A 23,849-nucleotide genomic window follows, 5' to 3' on the forward strand; every position below is an offset into this window, starting at 1 on the left:
CTCAACAATCAAAAAGTCACTATAATAATAAAGTTTGTTTCATATACTTTACTAAGTGTAATTGGGTCATTTATTCGTATCCCTGAGACCAACAAATGTTCAATTATTGATCATACTGTCCAACTCTAAATACTGTTCATTTGTTTTAAATCTTTTACACTCAATTAAGTTTAATTTAAAAAAGCAATGAGTAATAAAGCAAAACATTGAAATAAAATAATCGTTTCTGTTTCTTTGTTGTCCTGGGCTAAATATACTCTATATGTATACACAAGTGCTAGAATAAGCTATTTTTTCCGTTTCATGCTTTTGACAGATATGTACAAACATATAGTTATGTACAGGTACATTCATTTTGATAATAAAAAACCCCTCAATCAATACAATACCCTCCCCCGGTGGGAACAGAGGGCTCCCCCTAAAGCCACGGTGTAATTTGAACACTGATGGGTCCTCTTGACACCATACATGCCCTGAGCTTCTCATGCATGTACATATTATAATGGGTTTTGCATATTACAAAACCTATTGTCTCTACAGGGTACTCTCAACAACACACACATGGACACCAAATAAATAAACCGCATAAAGCTCTGAATGTATTCATCCCCATCTCTCAAGCATGATTTAGTGTTGGTGTATATACAGTATATTCCCGAAAATAACAGATCCTCACTGTTTCCCAAACAGTGGGTCATGGGCCCATTTTTACGGGTCACAAGTAAACATAATGTTTTCCCCTTTTCTTTTACTACAAAAAAATGTAATTATTATTATAAAACATTTTCAAAAAGTAAAAAAAAAAAAGACATGTTCAGAAATTAAATAGAACGTTTTTCTTTTTTCAGAGAAACACAACATTTATATGATATATATATTGTGAGCTTGTAGATCTGCTATTTCCACTAGTTTGGTTCCCAGGGAGACATAAAATGTCCCTTTTGGGTCTCGGGCAAAAAAGTTTGGGAACCAGTGCACTAGCTCGCAATCCATCAAATCCACAACACGTTGTAAACTTGTAGACGGGTTGTTTTCAACGCACGACACCAGCGTACGACGTTGCATATATGGGCTGTACGCATGACAGAGTGGAATGGAGCAGGACTGATGATGGGGTAGAATGTAAATAGGAATGGCTCCACAGGGAGCTGCACGACTGATCTATGGGCTTGCATGCTTTAGCAACCTGAAATAGCCAAGATAAGAGGTAGCTTTGCCAACGGTATTTATAACGAAACGCATTAGTGGCCAAGGTGTGCGTGTGTGTGTGTGTGTGTGTGTGTGTGCGTGACACTACTATACTTGTGAGGGTTCAAATGTCCCCGCAATTGAGAAATAGACCATTTCTCTCGTGAAGAGTGAGGACCAGGAAAATGATCCTCACTCTTCACAAGAGAAATGGTTGTTTTATATGGTTACAAAAGATTTGGGGAGTTTAAGTTTACAAGTAGGACAATATTCAGGTTGGGGTTAGGATTAGACATTTAGAGGTTATGATTGGATTTATGCTGAATTATGCTTAGTTGTGTGTAAGTGTTGCCTAGCGAAAATAGCCTACACGCTCAAAACCTGTCACAGCCTGAGCTTGTAGATCTGCTATTTTTGGATTTAGAGTCAGGGTAAAAAAAAAGTCAGTCATAATATTGCTGTCCTCACTAGTATAGTGCAGTGTTTGTGCATGCGTGTGAGAGAGAGAGAGAGAGAGAGAGAGAGAGAGAGAGAGAGAGAGAGAGAGAGAGAGAGAGAGAGAGAGAGAGAGAGAGAGAGAGAGAGAGAGAGAGAGAGAGACCAGGGTAAGCAATTAAGCGAGAGAGCAAGAGAATTAAGGCTGCCCTAAGGCAGTGAAATGTGTCTGTAGAGACGGATGTCTTAATGACTCTCAGATCTTCTCTCATCTAAAGGAGATGATGAATGGAGGGAGAGGAGAGGCTCAGAGATGCCCCCAAGTGGGACCGTCTGCACCTGTGATTCTGTTTGCACTCTTGATCCCTATTGAGGGGGCAAGAGATGTCAATTGCAAAAGCTGTGAGCTGGGAAACCAGTTTGACCGAGCAAACACTGACTGGTTTGTATATAGGGCAGAGGTTCTCAAACGTTTTCATGCCCCCCAAATTGATACTGTATGTAATACTGTGTGCCAGGGACCCCCATAAGAGAAAATGTGTTAACACGTTTTCAAGATTTGTCAAGATTAAAAAATTTAAAAAAATAGGACTAAGTGTTTAAACTGTTCCTGTTGCTGGGAACCCCTGGGAAACCCCCTTAAGGACTCATGGGGGTCCCCAGACCCCACTTTAAGGGTTAGTAAGGGGGAGTAATTCTGCGTGAAGGGTGCCCACGGTATTTATAACGAAACATATTAGTGGCCAATAAGGGGGCGGTGTGTGGGTTAATAATTACCTTATATTCAAAAAGTATTACATTCATTTGTGTATAGGGACAAGACCAAATTTGTCCCAGCATATGAGATATGGTCAGAAAGTCTGATTAACCAACAAGCTGAACTCCCAGCTCTGTAGTGGGAGTCAAACCGGACAGTGTGGAGGTGGATGGTTGCGGAGGGAAGGATGAGGAGGAAGTTGGAAGATGTCCTGTTGAACCGCTCCCACCCCCTCTATCAGCAGTGGAAGTCTCTGATTTGTTACGTAAGTACTAGTAGCAATACGTTGCTGTCGGGCAGAAACCTCTTCTCTCCATATTTTAACTTTTTGTGTAAATTAACGCCCTACTTCATCATTATTAACCCATTAAGACCTGAGGCGATTCTTAAAAAAAATCTAAATCTCAACAGTTTTTTGAAAAAAATCTGAAAAATACTTTTTCAAGATTTTTCAAAAATAGCAGATCTACAAGCTCGTAGCGCGGCACTCGGTGCCGCGCTATGAGCTTGTAGATCTGCTATTTTTGAATAGCCCAAAGAAATCTTAAAATGAGACGCAGATGCGTCCCCGGTCTTATTAAAGCGTCACACAAAAGTATCTAAAGTAGTAGGTCTGCCAGCTCGAAACGCAGCGCGACAAGCTCACAATGCCTGTGTTGTGAGCGATGTCGATTGGCTATTTTCACTATTTTTGCTACTTTCTTTTTTACTGTAATGATCCCAAAATAAGGATTCTTTTTTTAGAATAATCGATTAAATTGACTAGTGTGATTAACAGTTGCACACCTAAAGTAGTCTTCTAGCTACATAATCAAGCCCCTTCATGCTGTTTTGTTCTTGGATTAATGACTCCTGCTTCACTCTGCCACACTTGCACATGTACTGCTGGGATGTAGGCTACACTAAAGCACTAAAGCAAAACCTTTTCATGTCAAGGACCCCCAAATTGATATGTATTTGGCCGCGTACCCCCCATCTGAAAAGGTTTTATGCCAGGGACCTCCAAAATTAGCAGATATACAAGCTCACAGCACGGCACGAAGCGACCCGCTGTGAGCTTGTAGATCTGCTATTTTTGAATAGCCAACAAACACATGGATAAAGTGGCTAAGATGATTGTGATGCTCTTGTTAGGGACCCCACTTTGAGAACCAATGCACTTAAGTACCATAGCAGATGCCTGCTTAGGAGAACTGCCGTAAATGTTTCGCTGTCGATAGATGGTACACTGGACTGGTCATTATACAGTATATTATATATACCGTAGATGATATTGTTTGACTGTACATACTGTATATCATCCACAAGCAGAAAACACAGTGAAACACTAAAATAATAGACTTGCCCTCTTTATGTAAACCCAGCCGTAGTTGTGCTCTGAAGAGTGCATTCTGGCAACATTCCGTTTTTATAGAGAAGCCCATTTTGATCACGGTAGCACACAATCAGAATGGACAGGTTTGTTTAGCGAGGATCAGCGCACTCAAATGCTTTACTGTTTGATTTCACAACGTCTATTCTCTCAAAACTGATGTTGACGTTATCATGTTTTTCTCTCCATTTGAAAAAGATGATGGCCTGTTCAAAAGCTACACGGTGCTGTCTCTCAAGAGGCTTTCACATTCAGCACTTGAAGTGCGCTCAAAAATCGTAATCCACAAAATTTCATGAAGAGGAAGTCTGATTCTTAGTTTTTAATTACAGTAAGAGATGATTCACTTCTTTCAGTAAATGATGGGCCGCAGTACAAAAGAAATTCAAGGCAGGATTACATAACCGAGGATTTGGCACTGTGCACTTGGCTTTAAATGTGTTAAAAAATCTTATTTAAAGAACGTACAAAAGGAACATACTTAAGGGCCAAAACTAGAGCTGCCAGATTTGTTTGACAGTTTCCAGTCCAATAATTGTTAAAAAAAAACAGCCCAATGGTGTAAAAATGTGCCCAGATATTATGATGCAAATCAATTAAAACTGTAAAGATTTCAGCATGGGATTACGCCAATTAGCATATAGCACTTGATCAAGTCTCTCACTCTGTCCAAGGTAATCATGCTACAAAGAGAACACCTTCGTCATCACAGGCCATTACAACTAACTACTTAAACTCTTTTGACCGAGGCCCCCCCAGGGGTCTGTCTATACATGGCCCCATCCTTTCCCCTCTAGTCTATACCAAATCTCTTTGTTGAAGATAGACAATCTACAAGCTCACAGCGCATTGAGAATGTTTGTAATGTGAATGCTAGCGTTCATGTGGTCATTCATTGTAGGTGAAAATGTTCCAAAAAATATAAGAACATTTCAAATTTGAAAAGGGCTTTTTTTGGGCTTGTTTCCATTGTTCTCAAAACTGCTCCATAAACAATCCAGACAAGCAACAGCACAACAAACAACAATAAACCTGTATATAAAAACGAAAATAAATTCAACTGCATATCTTGATGTATTTTGTTTGTATCATTGTCTGTCGTTAGTTAAAGGAGGAGGAAAATAGATTTTATGCAGGCAACTTTGGCAAATAGGGCCACACGGCGACCAGGGCCACAGGTTAAATTCGCGTCTCTGCAAGCAAGGCCACAGGTTCAAGTCCAGCCTAGGGAGGCACCGAAGCCAATACTCATCGATGTACAGTGGGGGTGGTGGAGCAGTGTCGCTCCCTGCTGTTTCCAGACAGTAAAAAAAATCTAAAATTATAATTTATTTTTTAGGTTTTTTCCGTTTTTCCGTTCTTCACAAAGAACCAGGAGATAACATTTTCCAAAAAGTTGCTGCTCCATTGACTTCAATGTTAAAAAATAAACTGAAAAATATATATATTTTTTTAATGTTTTACCATGTAAACTGCTGGCAGTTTTTGAGTACTATTTTGGAAAACCCTGGCAGTTTAAGAGTTAAATGGCCATTGGCCTTCCCTATTCTCTAAATATAAAAAACACTAACGGCCACATTATAGTGTTTTCTTATCTTTCTTTTTTGTGATTTATGTTGAACAACCAATCAAACTAATGGTTCTATGATTAAACGTATTCCATCTCATCCATATGAGCTTACACGGACAAGTAACTTTAGTGCCCGTACAAGTGAATGAGAAATTTACCTGTGTCCCAAGTGCCTCAAAATGTTAATGTCAAGCCCTGCGCTTTATCCTCCTCTGATTTTCAGAGCTTCCGTGCTCCAGACTGTATGGCGGAAGCATTTGAAAAGGCAACGCGATACTACTAATGGTGGCTAGAGATAAGCCATAGATTACCAAAATCATTAGGAACAACTGTCTAGGGAGCATTAACGTGCAAAGGAATGTCCATGGCAATTCAGCCAGTAGTTGTTATTTCAGACAAACATGTTGAAAGCAGAGACTGACTGACATAGCCGTCCTTAGAGCCCCACCACTAGCGGGGCTAAAAAGAAGACGTCACTTACAAGCTGGTCAGGCTTTGAGTTGCTTCATTCTCCTCTGAAAGACTTGAGAAAAACAGAAAGAAAGAACCTCAGAGACTTCAGGGAGACTTTAGGCTGCTGCTGAGTAAACAGTCCTCTTTGAAACTAAGGGGACAAACATACTTGTAAAACACAAATATTGCTGCATTTATTTTGTAGTGCATATATTTTCTCTACATTTCATAAAAAATATACATATGTTTGTGCTTGCTAATATTTCATTTTTTTTGTTTTTTACAAATACATGCTGCATGAAGCAAACATTATTCAGTTATAAATGATTAAAAAAACATGATAAAAAATAAAACAAAACTATAAATGTGGCAAACATTTTAAGACAAACAAAAAACAAAACAAAAATAACTGATATGACGAGGGCGACACAGTGTATTGGTTAAAAAAAATAATTAACAATGCATTGAGTATAAGTAGAAAAGGCACCATACAGTAGTAAACTCTTGTAAAGTTGTAGCATAGCTGCAATCACATTAAATCAATTCACAATTAAATTGGCATGCTAATATCATATGCACCAGTTGAATGGTTAACTATTAGTTAAAAACATACTTTTGGAGTGGAGTGGCTTACTGTAACTAATGTCAGTATAAAATGCCTATCGCTACTATTTTGGCTTTCACATGGAGTAACGTTTAATGTCAAACCCAATTTGTTTATAAATACATTCATTTAAAGTGTAATAAATAGTATTATAATAATAAAAAGCAACTTTTCCTTCATAGTTTCAAAACATACGTTTTCTCCCTTCAAAGTATCGCTGGAAGTTAGGCTTGATTTATACGTTATTTGTGCGCGGGTGTCGCACACCAAAACAACGCGTAACAGTATAAGTGTAAACCAGGCTTTAGTGCAGGGGTCTTCAACGTTTTCAGGCCAAGGACCCCCTAGCTGAGAGAGAGATGAAGCAGGGACCCCCTACTCTATATTGTATAAAATTGTGCTTCAGATTAAAGTTGTTTTTTTACTTAGTCTGTTCTTTTTTTCCCTCTACACCTATAGCCTCTTTGCCAAAAATAGCAGATCTACAAGCTCTCAACGCCTCGCGCTGCGAGGCGTTGAGAGCTTGTAGATCTGCTATTTTCGGCTAATGTTCCCCTCAGAAAAGGACTTCTAGGGTTCAAGTGGTTAATGTAAAAAAACAAAATCCTATCACACAAAGATTTGGCGGACCCCCTATAGTAGCTCTGAGGACCCCCTAGGGGTCCCGGACCCCCTGTTGAAGACCCCTGCTTTAGTGCTTGTTGGGACACCTGCAGGCCGAGCCTTGTATTGCGCTGTAGCACCTTCAATGCTTGCCTGGTTGAGGTAGTGGAGAAGCATTGTGCCGAGAGCAAGGCCTGCTGGGAAATACAGGTCGTCGTTTTTGCCTTGGACAAAGCACAGGGTAGTTCAGTCTAGCTGAGAGCACCGTTGGCCTTTTACACTGCAAATGGCTTTACTTGAGGCTGAGGTGGTCCGAGGGAGTCATGGCCCCGTTCACAGTGGATATGTCTGCGTCTGAGCCGGACGGACACTTCTGCGGAGCTGAGAGTGTGAGAGAGAGAACTCTCTTTTATTTGGGAAATTCCAACAATTCTGCAGAAAGGCATATTGAACCCGACATGAACGCAATAAACTTTCACCAGAATAGAACGAAAAACCAGAGAATAACAAAAGGCAAAATAACAAAACCGAAAGAAAGAAAGATCAGAGTACAAAATGTTTTACTTGCAACAAACCCTGAAATAGTCTCAATTGTAATAGTCTCAATTGTCGTAATGATTCGACCTGCAGACTAGACGTAGAATAGCTACTGTTGATTTTGGTAAAAACAAATCATTTTAGTGGAATAGATGGAGCTAGTGACATTAGAAGTACTACCCACACACTGTTTGATTGCACATGATTGTCACTCACACACCCGATAGATAGAAAGAACTTGGTTGCTTGGAGCAAGTTAACTACTTAAGCCCCATTGTCAAAAATAGTAAAAAATTATTGCTGATGTACAAGCTCACAACATTTTACAAAAAGAATGTCTATAATGACATGTCCAAAATAGGGATGCCAAGTTGAAAGATGTTGCTGCCACCCCCTGCAGCACCTACTGTATCAAGTGTAATGTCTACATGAACAATATTTAATATGTGCATTTGTGCAATATCTAATAATACCACAAATACACCATTGCAATATTATTGCTATTATGTCCAAGTGGTCTACTCTATACAATATCAGATGATACACGACTACAGTTTCTCTGTAGTTTCTTCATATTCTTTTCATGTTATATCATTCTTTTATTTGACATCTTCGTCCCATTGGCCTTTTTCTTCGCAAACTTTACCTTCTTTTATTCCCTTTCATGGTCATATCATATTTTTTGTATTTTGTATATTTTGTATTTAGTTTCCTGTATCTTTCCGCTGGGACTGATGTTTCTTTTTATCCTGTTCTATGTAAAGCTCTTTTGTAACCATGCTTTGAAAAATGCTATTTCATTCACTATTACATTTTATACTTTTGTCTCGTTTTATCTCGCTGAATATCATTTCTTTTCTGTGAGCCTGAGAGCAATGCACCTGGGCAAATTCCTTTTATGTGAAAATACTTGGCAATAAACACTGATTCTGGCACGGCACAGAATATCGTGGCTATTTGCGCTCACAACGTGTCCCAATGCGACACAGCGTGAGCTTGTAGATCAGCTATGTTTGCAGGTTTTTTTTGCCTAGAACGATAAGCCCAAAATAGAGACGCCAGGTTGAATATGGTTACTAAACATGCCTCTGCACAGCTGCGGCGGATACTCACACAGCGCGTCTGATCCGTGCGAGCGGCTGAGAAAAGCGCCGGGCCCTTTGATGGAAGAGCTGAGGGCAGCCAGTCGCAGGCTCCTGGACGTGGCGTCCAACTTCTCATCCTGGGGAGCAGGAGAACAAAGACACAACTGTACCACCCATTCGAACTGAATATCGTTGCTGTCCGGCAGAAACCAGCTAACTCCATTTTAACTCATTCCCTGCCTAGAACGACTAAAACGACTTTGTCCATAAGCCATGCCTGCCAAGAACGACAAAAACGACTTTAAAAAAAAAAATATATATATATATATATATATATATATATATATATATATATATATATATATATTATATATATATTTTTTTACCCAAAGACCAAGGAGATATGATTTTTCGAAGATATAGACTCCCATCCACTTCCTTGTTAACTTAAAACTTAAAAATTCTGTATCTCGGCTCCTGAGTACTTTTTTATTTTCAATGAAAAATCTTGGCGGTGTTCAAACGGGCCAGAAATAATTCTGGCAGTGAATGAGTTAATGCTTTTGCATTTTTTTTTCCATAAATCAGGGCCATTGAACACCCTTTACGTCTGTGTGTTGGTAACCAATGAAAAGCATTAAAAAAGCGCTTCTGACAAAACCAGCTAACTCCATTGGATCCTCAAATTTAAACGTCCACCGGTGTTGGCGGTTTAGCTGACTCCAGGCTCCACCCCCCTTTGACCTCCAACCTCATTGTGAGCTTGGAGGTCCATTCAGCTGTTCTTATCAATGATGAACAAAACCTCCTAACTCCTCTCTAACTTTTTTTTAAATTTCCTGGAAAATGAACATTTTGGAGTTAGCTGGTTCCTGCCGGACAGCAGAGATATCGTTGCTGTCGGGCAGAAACCTCTTATCTCCATATTCTAACTTTTTGTGATTTTTTTGGGGGTAAATTAATGCCCTACTTGATCATACTACGGCGTCACACGAAAACGTCAAAAGTAGCAGATCTCCAAGCTCAAAACGCGGCGCGAAGCGACGCGTTTTGAGCTTGGAGATCTGCTACTTTTGACGTTTTTGAATTTGAATCCTGAAAATTAACAGTTAATTTTCAGGATTCAAATTAAAAATACAATGAAGTTTCCACCCGACAGAGACGATATGTTACGTCTTGAAACGGGTGTCTTCAGTTCAGAGGCAGTGCAGGAAATCCCCTGCTCATATCTCTGATACGAGTCGCTTTTTAGCCAACTCCGAGACGAGCGCAAACCGCTATCGTGTTCAGGACCGTCTTTGCTGGCAGGGTATATACACAGCCATTAGTGTCAAGAGGAAAAACAAAAAAAACAAAACGAGCGTCGCTGAAAGTGATCAAGACAGAGGCCTCATAAAAGACATTCCGTCCGTCCGTTTTCCTTAAACAAACCCCGCGTGGGCGGCAGCCATTACCGCTAATGCTATCACCGCTTATCGCTCAACGCGGGAGCCATTTGGTAAAACCAACGGGGGCAATCTAGGCAGATTATGACCGTCTGAAAAAGTGCACGTGCTGCGGTTAGGAGGAGGGGGTGATCTTTAGACAGCTGACGGCAATCTGCCATCAACAGCGATGTCTCAATATGGGCCCCTTGGCCAAAGGCTTGAGAAGGGGGACGAGATGAATGTGGCGATTAAAACAACGCGAAGGAGGCGATCAGGGTCGCTGTGTTTGTGCCAGGGTGTCAGCCATGTTTCACCCACTCTCCCCCCGGGTTCCCCTCATGCATTACGTGACGCATTACCGGCGCCATACATTAAAGTTATTCATATATTCATACAAGTTGCAAATGGCTGCGCTGTCGCGCCAGACACGTTGGCACGGCGGTGTGGGCGAGCCAGACTTGAAACAAGCGACTCTCAAGAGTGAGGCTATCTATAACCAAGCTGCTGTTTGAACAAAGCGCTGCAATTAGGAGACTGAAATAGAAAAGGTGTGGGGGCTGTTTGTTCAGGGGGACCGGCTCTCCTTATGCAGTGTAAAGCTACATTTTCTGAGGGGGGGGGGGGAGTATTTTGCAACTGTGTGTGTGTGTGTGTGTGTGTGTGTGTGTGTGTGTGTGTCTGTGTCTGTGTCTGTGTCTGTGTGTGTGTGTGTGTGTGTGTGTCTGTGTCTGTGTCTGTGTCTGTGTCTGTGTGTGTGTGTGTGTGTGTGTGTGTGTGTGTGTGTGTGTGTGTGTGTGTGTATGTTTGTATTTTATGTACTGTAATTAACCCATTAACTCATTCACTGCCTGAATTATTTCTGGCCGCGTTTGCCCACTGCCAAGTACTCAGGAGCCGAGATACAGAATTTTTAAGTTTTAAGTTAACAAGGAAGTGGATGGGAGTCTAGATCTTCGAAAAATCATATCTCCTTGGTCTTTGGGTCAAATAAAAAAATAAAAATGTAAAAAAATATATATACTATATGTATTTGGCCACGGACCCCCCCCCCATCTAAAAAAAAAATGTTCTAGGGACCCACAGAAGCAAAAAAAGAAAAAAAACATATATATTTTCAAAGATTTGCACAAAAGGCACAGCACAAAGTGACGTGGTGTTACGAGCTTGTATATCTGGTATTTTTGAAAAATCGTGACACACACACTCGTATAGCTAAAATCTAAAATGACACAGATGCTAAGGGGTCAAAGTGTATGTGTGACATACTCTGTACTCTTGCATCTTGCGCTTGGACTCGTCCAGCTGATGCTGCAGGTCGCAGACGATCTCTTTGTATTTGGCGTAGCGCTGCTGCACCAGCTCCCTCTGTCGCTGGGACTCCTGGTGACACACAGAGGAGGAGAGAGAGACCACAACACAGACTTGACCTACTGTAAGGGCTTTGAAATACAGAATCGTCCCGTATATGGAAACTAAAAGACGTGTCCCTTATTGCAGTGGTTCTCAACCAGTGGTCCGGGGACCACCAGTGGTCCTTGAGGGGTTTCCAGGTGGTCCCCAGCTAAATGATGGGAGAGTTGGTAACCAAACGGACCCTTACAGATCTTTAACTCTTGAGAGCGTAAAATGAAACCAAATGGACCCTTACGGGTCCATTTGGTTTCATTTTACGCTCTCAAGAGTTAAATTATTGTTTAACATCTGCATTACTTAATTAAAGAATTGTTATTTTGATCAACGTTTGCCTGTTATCTCTCCTATGGTACCACATCAATACAGCATGGAAATGTGGACAAAATCTTACTCTAACAATAACAAATTATTCTTGGGTCTGAGAGTCTAAATCTCATCAAATGGTGGTCCGTGGCTCAAATGCAGAATAAATAATGGACCTTGATATGAAAAGGGTTGAAAACCCCTGCTTTATTGAACTGATAAAGGACACATTTTGTTCCTTATTTTTAGGAATCAATGACACACATCTTACAAGTTCAAACAGCTATACATACAGTATACTATGCTATAACACAGGTTTAACCACTTAAACCCCCTACTTGTAAAACTGGTCCGGAGTTGCCTCTGTACTTGGACTGCTTTTTCTGTCTAAACCAAATCTCTCGCAGTGCGACGTGTTGTGAGCTTGTAGATCAGCTATTTTTGGCTAATGCTCCCCCCAGAATATGGATGCTGGGATTCAGGTGGTTAACATAAAGTCAACCTTAGCCTGACCCCATACAAAAAGGCAACACATTCGCTCTGCTCAATCCTTGGAGGTTTTTAAATCTTTATTAAAGACACATTTGTCCCTCCCTGGCCTTTGATGCTGCTTTGCCATGTACTGTATACCCTTGAGGTGTGTACTTTGATGCTGTACACTCTGATATGCTGTTTTTGTTTTATTCTAGTTGTGATCCTTGTTTGTTTTGCTTTAATTTATTTTTCTCCTGCTCTGTTTGCCTGTTTTTAACTTGTTCTTGTTCAGCACTTTGGTTCGACCTTGGACGCTGTAAATGTGATATAAATTAAAAAAGAGTTTGAGTTGAGTTGAGAGTAGGCCACAGGTGGAAAAAAAATCATTTTTTCTGTATATGTGGAATACTTTTGGTTTTAAGCATGAAATGTCACATATATGAAATATCTACAGGAATCTGACCTTTCCGAAAAATGTATGTGTTTATGTATCACTGTCTATATTTATATTCTCTAACTTTTATATTTCAAGGACTACAAAAAACTCTGTGTACAAATGTGAGTGTATACACTCTCACAGACCTGCAAGGCTCCATTTGGAACCCCTCAAGGAACCATGAGGGTCCCTGGACCCCACCTTGAGAACAACTGATCAACAAGGACCCCAACTTTTCCTTAATCTGGGGCATCCTAAATAGTTATGTTTACACGACTCTGACTATTTTTATGTAATCTAATAGGACCCTAACAAAATGTTTATCTATAGAACCCTTACAGTACTTTTCCTAAATATGTACTGAATGTTTCATTCTAATTATTATGTTATTTCATAAAAAGTTACAAAACACAAACAGTGATTAAATCGTGCATTATCAGAACAGCACTGCTCGCCATGGATTACCCTTAATAATTCTGTTTTAAAATAGAAATGTATTAGTGTGACATGACCTGAATCCAAATTTCAAGAACTGCAGATTAGCTATGATTTGAAATAAAAAAAAAACAGAGCAGATCTGGAAAAGGAAAGATAACGCAATTAGGTCTATAATCAGGAGACAGTACAAGTGCATAATCAAATATATCAGACTAAAATGTCTGTGAGAAGTAGAAGAACTGTCATAGGGGCTATATCCAAGCTTCAGGGCCTTAATGAGGAAGAGTTTGATGGATGTGCAGGATTGGATAGTGACAGTGATTCATTCAGTGGTTATTTAATTCATATCTTTTCACTTTGATTAAATGTTGTGTTACTTGTTTTGGTGATGCTTCTTTTTACCAAATCATAACATTACAGCTCTATTTACTTTTAAGATTTTATATTTAAGATATTCAAATGGTTTGAGAAGAATAACAGTGAGAATATAGCCCACGAGTGTTGCTGCTGCAACACATTTCCAGTGAGATCACTGTACAATATGTACTAAAAAATGTATGCACTCAAGGTATTAAACCTGATTTATACATCGCATCGTGTTGGGAGCTTATACAGTTTTCGTGTGCAACCGTGCGCAGCCACACACTGTATAAATCAGGCATAAAGAGTGAACTCATGGTAATGTGTTCACTTTGGATAGAAGCATTCCGCCAAATGTCACAGCCAGGGAGATTATGCAGCATACTACTTTAGTAATTTGTTTACTGACATTCTAAAGAACAAGATACCGTGCTGGCTCTCACACACGGACAAACGGCGGCCGTAAAAAATATCAAAAGGCTGAGTCTATATGAAGAAGGTGGAAGCTCACCTCCAGGTCCTTAAAATCCTCCATCAGACACAGTTTCTCCGGCACTGACTCCAGGTGGTCCAGGGCTAATCTGGTGCTCTGGGAACAACAACACACACACACACACACACCACACAGAAGACCATCAGGTTTCATTATAAAAGGGCTTTCTATACACTCTCCAGTCCAGACTGGCTATCCATCCCTTTTCACACGGTTTCAACATAAAAATAAAAAAACACATCTGCAAACAGGGGGCATTAGGCCAGGTGATCTCTATGATGTCTGACATATGACTGAAACCCTGATGGATGACGCCTAGTATGGGAAGAGGAGGGTAAGCAGAAACCATTTGAATTAACCCATTAAGACCAGGAATGCGTCTGTGTCATTTTACATTTCTTTGGCTGTTCGAAAATAGCAGACATACAAGCTCATAGCTCGGCACCAAGTGCCGCGCTATGAGCTTGTAAATCTGCTATGTTGTAGATCCCAAATACATATTATTTTAGGGGTCCTTGACATGAAAAAGGTTTGGGAACCACTGATATCATAGCAACATATGTTTTTTTCAAAAATAACTGTTAGGATTTAGAAGACGTCCACACATTTTGAGTCAAAGATTTGACTTAAAATATGTTCGCTTTAAAAAAAAACATATTATTAGCACACATTTTCACAATTAAAAAAAATTGCAGATCTACAAGCTCGTACTACGAGCTTGTAGATCTGCTATTCTTGAATAGCCCAAAAGTATACATGCGTTCCCGGATTGAATGGGTTAACGGCGGTCCCCGGCCCCCGCCCTCGCCCCCAACAAGCTAATTGAAGACAAGACAAGGCCGGGCGTAATCGTGATAGACTGACAAAAGATATGCCGGTGAGTGACTGTAAATAGTGCTCAGGGTCAATACGGCCCTTCAATAGTCTTAATTAACAGCGTGCTGTCTCTTCTCTTAACGGCATGACATCCTAATAGCTAATTAAGAGAACGCTAGGCAAACGGGGGGGCTTTACGTTTTGAGGTGCGGCGGTGGGAAGTCAATATTGGACTTTGACAGTAAACACTGGATAGTGCCCGGTCAGCTGGTGGCTTATTTAGTTCTCGAACCGGCGTCAGAGAGATTTATGATGATTAAACGCTCCTCTGAGCCTTGACTAAAGCAATCATTTCGGAGCCAACAGCCCCCCATCATGCCTCCTCCACCAGCTATAGCCAAACATGGGTTTGCTGAACAAACATGTGCCGTACTGAACGGGCCCGAGTGACCAAGCTATACAGCATATCAAGACGGGGAGTGGCGCGCCAAAAGTCAACATTACTTTGAAATTAACCCTTTATTTTTTTGATTTGAGCTAAAAAGCATTATTTTACACTTTGGCTATTCAAAAATAGCAAATATACAAGCTCATAGCTTGTAGATCTGCTATTTTTGAAAAATCTAGAGAATTTGTGCAAATCTTTGAATATATATTTTTAAAGCGAACATTTTTAACTCAAATCTTTGCTTCTGGGGGTCCCTTGAACAACATATTTTGAGATGGTGGTCGGCGGCCAAATACATACACATTTTGGGGGTCCTTGACATGAAAAAGTTTGAGAACCACTGTTATAGCAACATAGGTTTTTTTTTTTTAAACTGTTGGGATTTAGAAGACATTTTGTAGAATCGGAACCTCAGGTCTTAATGAGTTAATAAAATGTGGAGCCCTTTCAGAACCTTTTTTCCCCAGAATGTACTTAGCATGTAGTTGAATCCTGGTGCTAAACTGTGATAAAAAAAAAGCAGTGGAACCTCACCATTTCCAGATCCAGTATGCGATCCTGTCGAGAGACACAGAATGTTAGAGTTAGAGTGTCCTACATAGACCAGCAGAATAATAAGGGCAGGAGAGTGAGGGACGACTTTAACCCATTCAATCCGGAGTAACGCATCTCTGTCACTTTCGATTTGTTTGGCTATTCAAAAATCATGAACATTTTGTGCAAATATATATATATTTTTTTTTAAAGCAGACATTTGTAACTCAAATCTTTGCTTCCTAAATATTTGACAAATGTACACTTTAAAAAAACATATATTCCAAGATTTGCACACATTTTCACGTTTTTTCAAAAAATAGCAGATCTACAAGCTCATAGCGCGGCACTTGGTGCCGTGCTATGAGCTTGTAGATCTGCTATTTTTTAATAGCCAAAGAAATCTTAAAATGACACAAATGATGCTTCCCCGGTCTTAAAGATTTAAGTGTGAATAGAGTACTCAGTGGTTAGCCGAACAGAAAGAGCCTCAGCGAGTGTGTGAGTACAGTAGCTGTGTGTGTGTGTGTGTGTGTGTGTGTGTGTGTGTGTGTGTGTGTGTGTGTGTGTGTGTGTGTGTGTGTGTGTGTGTGTGTGTGTGTGTGTGTGAGGTGGGGGGTTGGTGAGGGAGGTGTGGTACTGCAACAAATAGCTAACAAGGGAAGGAAATGAAGGGGCTGTGGAGAGTCTGCAACCAGACGTCAAGCTTGTTATTAGAAAGACACAGCAGGACAGAGGGAAACGCACACACCCTTCCCTTTCATGTGGCTCCTATTCCGTGATGTTCCCTTTTCCTAAAATGCATAAGTGGTGCCTCTTATCTACTGTGCACACACACACACACACACAGTCACACACGCACACACTCTCCCCGCTGTTGTGCACACTCTCCAGGTGTGTTGATGATTACCTTTATCCTGAACTGCTCTCCTCTCTCACTACATAGAGCGCCTTGTTCCCCCACTTCCCTGTCTCCTCATCGTTCTCAATTAAAAGCTCGGCTGGCTTTGAGAAGGATGATTAATTGCACAGTGGTTCTGGCAGGTGCCATCACACTTTCTCTCTCTCACACACACACACTCACATATGTATAGAAAGCGCACACACACACACAACGGTTTTGTATTACTACACTTGTGAGGACGCACACCAGGAAAATGGTCCTCACAATGTCTGTTTCTCAAATTCTACTATACTTGTTGTGGGGGACGTTTGGCACGCACAAGTATAGTAATACAATTAAACACACACGCACGCACGCACGCACGCACGCACGCACGCACGCACGCACACACACACACACACACACACACACACACACACACACACACACACACACACACACACACACACACACACACACACACACACACACACACACACACACACACACACACACACACACACACACACACACACACACCACTTCTCAGGGGTTTGGTTGGTTGTTGGGCAGGGTTTTAAGCACTTAAAACCCTATACTTGGTTGAACGGAGTCCCTCAGGGCTCTATACGAGTGACTTTTCTGTTTTCCTTCTACATTAAATATCTTCGTTGAAGATCTACTATTTTCTGTGAATGTAGTCCACAGAATATACACGCCAAAGTTGTTCAAAGAATGTACTGCATCTGAACATCTATTACGGAAGAGTATATACCCCACCCAAAAGCCAATTATACTTATACAAGTGCACAGACAGAGGGAACACAATGAACTGCAGAACATTGCAGAACATGGTTCAGGCTGTAGTAGTGGTAGCTGGGCCAAGGTCTATTGTACAGAGCTTTTACAACTCCAGCTCTTGACGCAGGACAGATATCGGTTCAACCACATATACTGGATTTTAAACATACATATCGTTGCTGTTGGGTTGGAAACCTTGTACGTGTAAAGCAGTAACTTTTCGGGAAATGGAACAAAAAAAAAGAAACCGTGTTCCAAAGGTTCCAATGTTCACTAGTTGTTACATTGTTCCCTCTGCACTCTACTTATATGACTATTTACGTTGTTGTTTGTTGACTACAGCAGTGGTTCTCAAACTTTTTCATGTCAAGGACCCCCAAAATGTTATATATTTGGCCGCAGACCCCCATCTCAAATATTTAGTTTCAGGGACCCCCAGAAGCAAAGATTTGAGTTACAAATGTTCGCTTAAAAATATAAATATTCAAAGATTTGCACAAATTTTCACGATTTTCCAAAAAATAGCAGATCTACAAGCTCATAGCGCGGCACTCGGTGCCGCGCTATGAGCTTGTAGATCTGCTGTTTTTGAATAGCCAAAGTATAAAAGGTTAAAATTATTGTGATGCTATATTAACACATTTTGATGGGGACCCCCTGGAACCCCCCCAAGGACCCCTGGGGGTCCCCGTACCCCACTTTGAGAACCAATGGACTAGATTTCATGCTTACTCTGCTTTCTGCTTATCATCTCTGGATACTAGCGTCTGCTGAATGTCTAAATTATAAATATTTAGACAAGCTCTAGTTAATACTTTTCATTGCTTAAATATATAAAATCCACAGACAGAATGAACCATTTTCACTTTGAAAATGTCCCAAAAGTAGAGGAAATAGCCGCTCGATGCAACGCATCGAGCGGCTATTTCCGAAAGCTCACAACACGGCACGAAAGCTCACAACACGGCACGATGCAACGCGTTGTGAGGTTGCAGATCGGCAATTGTTGCTACTTTTGTGCAACACTGTTGTACGACAAAGAAGGAAAAATAATTAAATGTTTTTTTTTAAATAATAAATGGAAATACAAGGTTTCTGCCCGATAGCAATGGTATAAACAGTAATGGTGAATGGACAGATATAGACAGAGAGAGAGAGAGAGCACATGTGAATTATTGAAGAAACACTGACCTGAAGGGTCCGAACTTCCTCCTCCTTCCTGCGACTTCTCTCTAGCAACTCTGGAATGAGAAAAATATGGTGGCAAAATGTGTGTTTGTTTATACACGGTTTACAATTGCATACACACACACACACACACACACACACACTTGTTAAAGCAGGGGTCTTCAACGTTTCTCAGCCCAAGGACCCCCTAGCTGAGAGAGAGATGAAGCAGGGATCCCCACTACATATTGTAAAAAATGTTGTTGCAGATTTAACTTTTTCATAGATTTCATAGATAGCTTCATACGTAGACTAATTTGACAGCACTGTCACGTTGGAGCAGGGCTAAGCATGGATAAGATTGTAAATACCATAATTTATTTATTTCACTGCAGATAGTCTACATATTACATTTAAAATAATCCTTAACCCTAAAATTAAATTAATTATTTCAATGGACTAAAATCTTGTTTTATTTGATGGCTTTCCTGCCCTAGCATTTGGCCTTTGTGCCCTAAAAAAACACCAAAGACCAAGTGGCCTTGCCCCTAAAATAACGAAATTCCAGGCCTGAAAACAACAAGAATAAAAACAAACGATAATTAAAGTGGCAAACGTATGTGACCATCTGCTTACAGTGTCTGCTGAGGGGGTCTCAGCACATGTGAAGCAAAAAAGATAAAGTAGCATGTGCAGCAATAAAGCAAGTGTTTGATCAGTACGGAAGCATATGTCAGGGAATAGAAAAGCTGCTTTTAACGAGATAAACATCACATTATATAGCGTGATACATTTCCTACTATCTGATTACAATTAACCGTTATTGGATTACAGTCATCTGGGTTTGCGTACCGGCCTGCCGGGATGCACTGATGTGGTGACGCAACCGCCAACGATGTCATGTAATGGACTGGTTGGACGTTGTTTCGTACAGTAGGTGTCACGATTATGACATTTTACTTGGCGATTAATTGACGCTGAAATAATTGCGGTTAACGATTCATTTTAATTGCGTTTCTGTTGGAACATTGTGAATACAAATTTAATTTCTGTTTGGCTTTTAGGCTTCATAAACAAAAAGGTGCACAGGGCAGATATGACAGATAACTTGCATAATTGAATTACTTTATACTTTATATGAATAGTGAAAAAAGCTAATTACACTATTTTTGAAAATGTTTGAAATTATACAGAGAAAAAAAAATCAACATGTATATGATTATGACGATTATGCAAAAACTAATTGCAATCAAATATTTGCGACTAGGCGATTATGTCAGAATTGTGACAGACCTATTAGTGAGAACAACATCCAAGAAGGATGAAGCCTGACAGAGAGAGTGTCCTCTCTAAAGCCATCTAAATGCCTCTCCCCAACTTGTAACATCCAATAGATTACTGTGACTGCTGCGCCATTCGTCTCTCTCTCTCAAACTATTAACCGAGTTCGATATTCAATCACCGGTGGATGACTCCATCTCCTCCTGTGCACTCCAAGCGAGTGTGTGTGTGCGTGTGTGTGTGCGTGTGTGTGTGTGTGTGTGTGTGTGTGGGCTACCGCAGCTAGCGGAGAGCAAGTTGCAACTCAGGAATACTCAGAAAGCCGCACAAACCGCCAATTTGCACTTGAAGATTGAACATTGATCAACAGTCATAGGGTCTGGCTTCGGCCCAGCGGGTTAAATCTACCTTACAGACGGCAGGGGAGAGGCGCCCATGGTCTGTTTTCAGTGGTGGAAGAAGTACTCAGATATGGTACTTAAAGTAACAATACCACATGGTAGAAATAATCTGTTACAGGTAAAAGACCTGTATTCAAATTTTTACTTAGGTAAAAGTACAACGGTATTGGCATCACAATGTACTTAAAGTACCAAAAGTAGAAGTACTTCATTCACATTCATTTTTTAAGCTATTTCAAAATCTTCTCTCAAAAATACCAGCTCTACAAGCTCACAACGTGTCTTCATGGGACATGTTGTGAGCTTTTAGATCTGCTAATTTTAAATAGTTGAAGCATAGAGGTTTTGTATTAATAATGAAGAATCTGCAAAGTACAGTAACTAAAGTTTCCAATAATCGTAGTGGAGTACACATACAATATTTTCCTCTGAGACGTACAGCAGTGGAGTATTGAAAAATGGAAATACTCAAGTAAAGTGCAGCACTTGAGTAAATGTTCTTAGTTACTATCCACCAGCAGCCTATTATCACTGCTTCTTTCTGTCACACCCGGGTCCCTGGGTATGAAATCTGTAGGGTAGTCAGCGAGACAGACATGTGCTGTGATGTTACAGCAATCTACACTTCCACTCAGACCAGTGTTTTTAAGGGAAAAAAAGGTAAAGGAAACGACAAAAAAAAAACAGGAAGGAAAAGTTCTGCAAGAAAATATTACGTGTTGTAGCAGTAATTCCACTTGGGCGCGGGTGCTGCGAGGTGATTATATTATTCCAAAAAGTTCCAAGAGACCTCGGGCATGAATAGCTTAACTGCTGCGATGAATAGACAAGTAGTTTCAAAAGAGAATTGCTGATAGATTCAAAGGGCCAATAGTGTTTTGAAAACGCAATTCATTTCCAACCGATAAGAACGCGGTAAACCCACATCAAATAACAGCTATTCAGATTTGATGAGGAACAGTAAACTAAAAAAAGAAGAAAGAGAAAAAAAGTATAAACTGTTAAAAAATTTCAGTATCTTGCTTGGGGAGGAAATGACAACATGTCCCCCGCTATATTGTACATCTCTAAGCCAACGCACCACCGAGGTGTGCAAGAGTTTTCATGCTGTGGTCCTTCCTGTGACAAGAAGTGACAAAGAAAAGCTGTGGGAAGGGGACCATACTGCTAAGACGCACCTAAATCCAGACTAGATTTGACCGAAACGCACGTCTAGCATTGAAATAACTGGATCGCTTTTCTTAACACATTGAGTGCCAAAAACTTAATATTACGTTTTTGCAAATACACCCGTGGAGTGCCAAAAAGCAAAAAAACGTAAATCTACGTTTTGTTTTTTTCGTTTTTTTCCCTTAGGGGGGGGCTAGCGCAGCCCTGGAATCACCCATGAACACTCTAAGAAGTAAGGGACAGATGGATCACCGTGCCAAAAATCTACAGTGGGCAATACGAGTCATTCTCGATGCGCGATCGCTCTGCAATGGTGACTCGCATGAGACATGTTGTTGTTCCAGGCTTTAGCCAGGACCATCGCTCACCCTGCATTGTTTTACATGGATTGCTCGTCGTGGAAAATCATACTGACTGTGTAAATCATTGGGTTCTCAACCTTTACTGAATCAGGGCCCACTGTAAAATGTCACAAGTGTTCGCAGCCCACCCATCTACCCACCCATCTGCCCAGTAGTGCCCACTCATCTGACCATCTGACCCATCAAAATGAACCTGCAGCAGAAAGGCTGCATGTTCATTTTGCTGTAGATCATCTCACTGCTAGCTAAAATAACCAGTGGTTGGGTGTGCTGTGCTGACAGACAACAAGGCTAATTTAGCTTACCGGCTGATTGGGCTCAAGAAGTGGGATGATTAGAGGAGATATCGTTGCTGTCGGGCAGAAACCTTGTACTGTATCTCCATATTATTTCAACTTTGTATGTTTTTTCGTAAATAAATGCCCACCTTTATCATACTGAGTGTCACACAAAAGTAGGGAAAATAGAATAGCAGATCCACAAGCTCACACAACGTGTTGCTAGGTTTATATATAAAGCGATACAAAAAATGAATGGTTCTGGACATGCAAGGTTTTCTGACCAACAGCAACGAAATACACTATTATAGTTATTATGGGGTGTTGAGGTGGTGTCATCATGGTATATTGTTGATGAGAATGATGCAACACTCTGCCTCCACAGCAACAGGATGCATAATGACATACAGCTCATTCTCTCAGTCTGCCAATTTTGTCGTTTTCTCACCCGCCTCCTTTGCCTATTATCCTCTATGGCCTCTGTCTTCCTTTTCTCACCTCCCTTTTTCTTCACCTCTCTGTCCGACTCTCTCTCTCTCTCTTTAAGATTCCTCTCTACCAGCTACTTCCTTGCTGACCTTTTTCTATGCCCTTTCTCTTCCTAATTCTCTCTTCTGTTTCTATCCATCTTTCTCTCTTCATAACAGCTCTCTCTCTCAACTTCTCATTCTAATATTTATGTCTTCGTCTGACTCTTTTGGCCTCTGGTTACATCTCTCGCTATAACCCTCTACTTGTTTTGACCTTTTGTTTTATTGAGCTTAATCCTAGCGCGAACGAGCTTGCAGATCTGCTACTTTTGATACTTTTGTGTGACGCTGTAGGACGTTTATTTATGAAAAAACTGAATATGGAGATAAGAGGTTTTTGCCCGACAGCGAGGCCGTGTGCGTGTGTTAAGGTGACTCTCCACCAAACCGACTACTTCAGACTACAACAGACGGGCAGTCTGTTAGCAAAAGTTGGCATTTAGTTCAGCACAAACTGTCGGCCGATTTATTATTGTCGACCACAATAATTTTAACCTTTAATACTTTGGCTATTCAAAAATAGCAGATCTACAAGCTCATAGCGCGGCACCGAGTGCCGCGCTATGAGCTTGTAGATCTGCTATTTTTGAAAAATCGTGAACATTTTGTGCAGACCTTTGAATACATACATCCTTTTAAAGCGAACATTTGTAACTCAAATCTTTGCTTCCGGGGGGTCGCTGGAACACAATATTTGAGATGGGGGTCCGCGGCCAAATACACATCATATTGGGGGTCCTTGGCATGAAAAAGTGATCTAGAAGTCCCGACCCGACGGAACGGCACCATCTACAACAAGTTGTCGGCAGGAGACGCTTTCCAACGCCTTGCCGAGTCGGGGCCGATATGGGTGCGGTTGGAGAGCTGGCCTTTAATGTACCTTTCTTGTCTGCGCTGAGGGAGTGGAGCAGCTTCTCCTGCCGGTCGAGGCGCTGCAGCAGAACGGTCTGCTCAGAGTCCCGGCTCTCTCGCAGGGCTTTCAGCTGATCTCTGGTCTGCTGCTGCTGCTTCTTCAGCCGGCGCTCCCGTGTCTCCCGCTCGCGCACCTCCTCGGACAGCCAGCGCAGCTTGGTCTGTTGTTTTTTGGGGGGAGAAAAGGCACACAAGCAGGGTGTGAAGATCTTACATTACTGTAGTATTAGTTTATGATCGTTTTTTCCGCTTCTTTTTTTTATTATATATCGCAACAAATATGAAATGATGGTACTTTTAAAAGGAAACGGGTTGTCT

General features: G+C 40.9%; 1 protein-coding gene across 2 annotated transcripts in view; it reads right to left on the reverse strand.

The window, feature by feature from the left end:
- Nucleotides 1-6,928: 6,928 nt before the first annotated feature.
- Nucleotides 6,929-23,849, reverse strand: part of cep128 (centrosomal protein 128) — an 86,943-nt gene continuing 70,022 nt past the window's right edge. Inside the window, exons 20-26 of one of the 2 annotated variants that reach the window (XM_084082399.1) lie at nucleotides 23,500-23,692; nucleotides 18,622-18,671; nucleotides 15,747-15,770; nucleotides 13,967-14,044; nucleotides 11,298-11,411; nucleotides 8,633-8,741; nucleotides 6,929-7,363 (exon numbers count right to left, since the gene is read on the reverse strand). In XM_084082399.1, coding sequence (XP_083938525.1) covers nucleotides 7,275-7,363; nucleotides 8,633-8,741; nucleotides 11,298-11,411; nucleotides 13,967-14,044; nucleotides 15,747-15,770; nucleotides 18,622-18,671; nucleotides 23,500-23,692 — 657 coding nt within the window. In that variant the 3' untranslated portion in view covers nucleotides 6,929-7,274. The remainder of the gene's footprint in view (nucleotides 7,364-8,632; nucleotides 8,742-11,297; nucleotides 11,412-13,966; nucleotides 14,045-15,746; nucleotides 15,771-18,621; nucleotides 18,672-23,499; nucleotides 23,693-23,849) is intronic. The other variant, XM_084082400.1, reaches the window with a different exon arrangement.

This window comes from Gymnoscopelus microlampas (assembly GCF_963454915.1).
Source record: "Gymnoscopelus microlampas genome assembly, chromosome: 16".
NCBI lineage: Eukaryota > Metazoa > Chordata > Actinopteri > Myctophiformes > Myctophidae > Gymnoscopelus > Gymnoscopelus microlampas.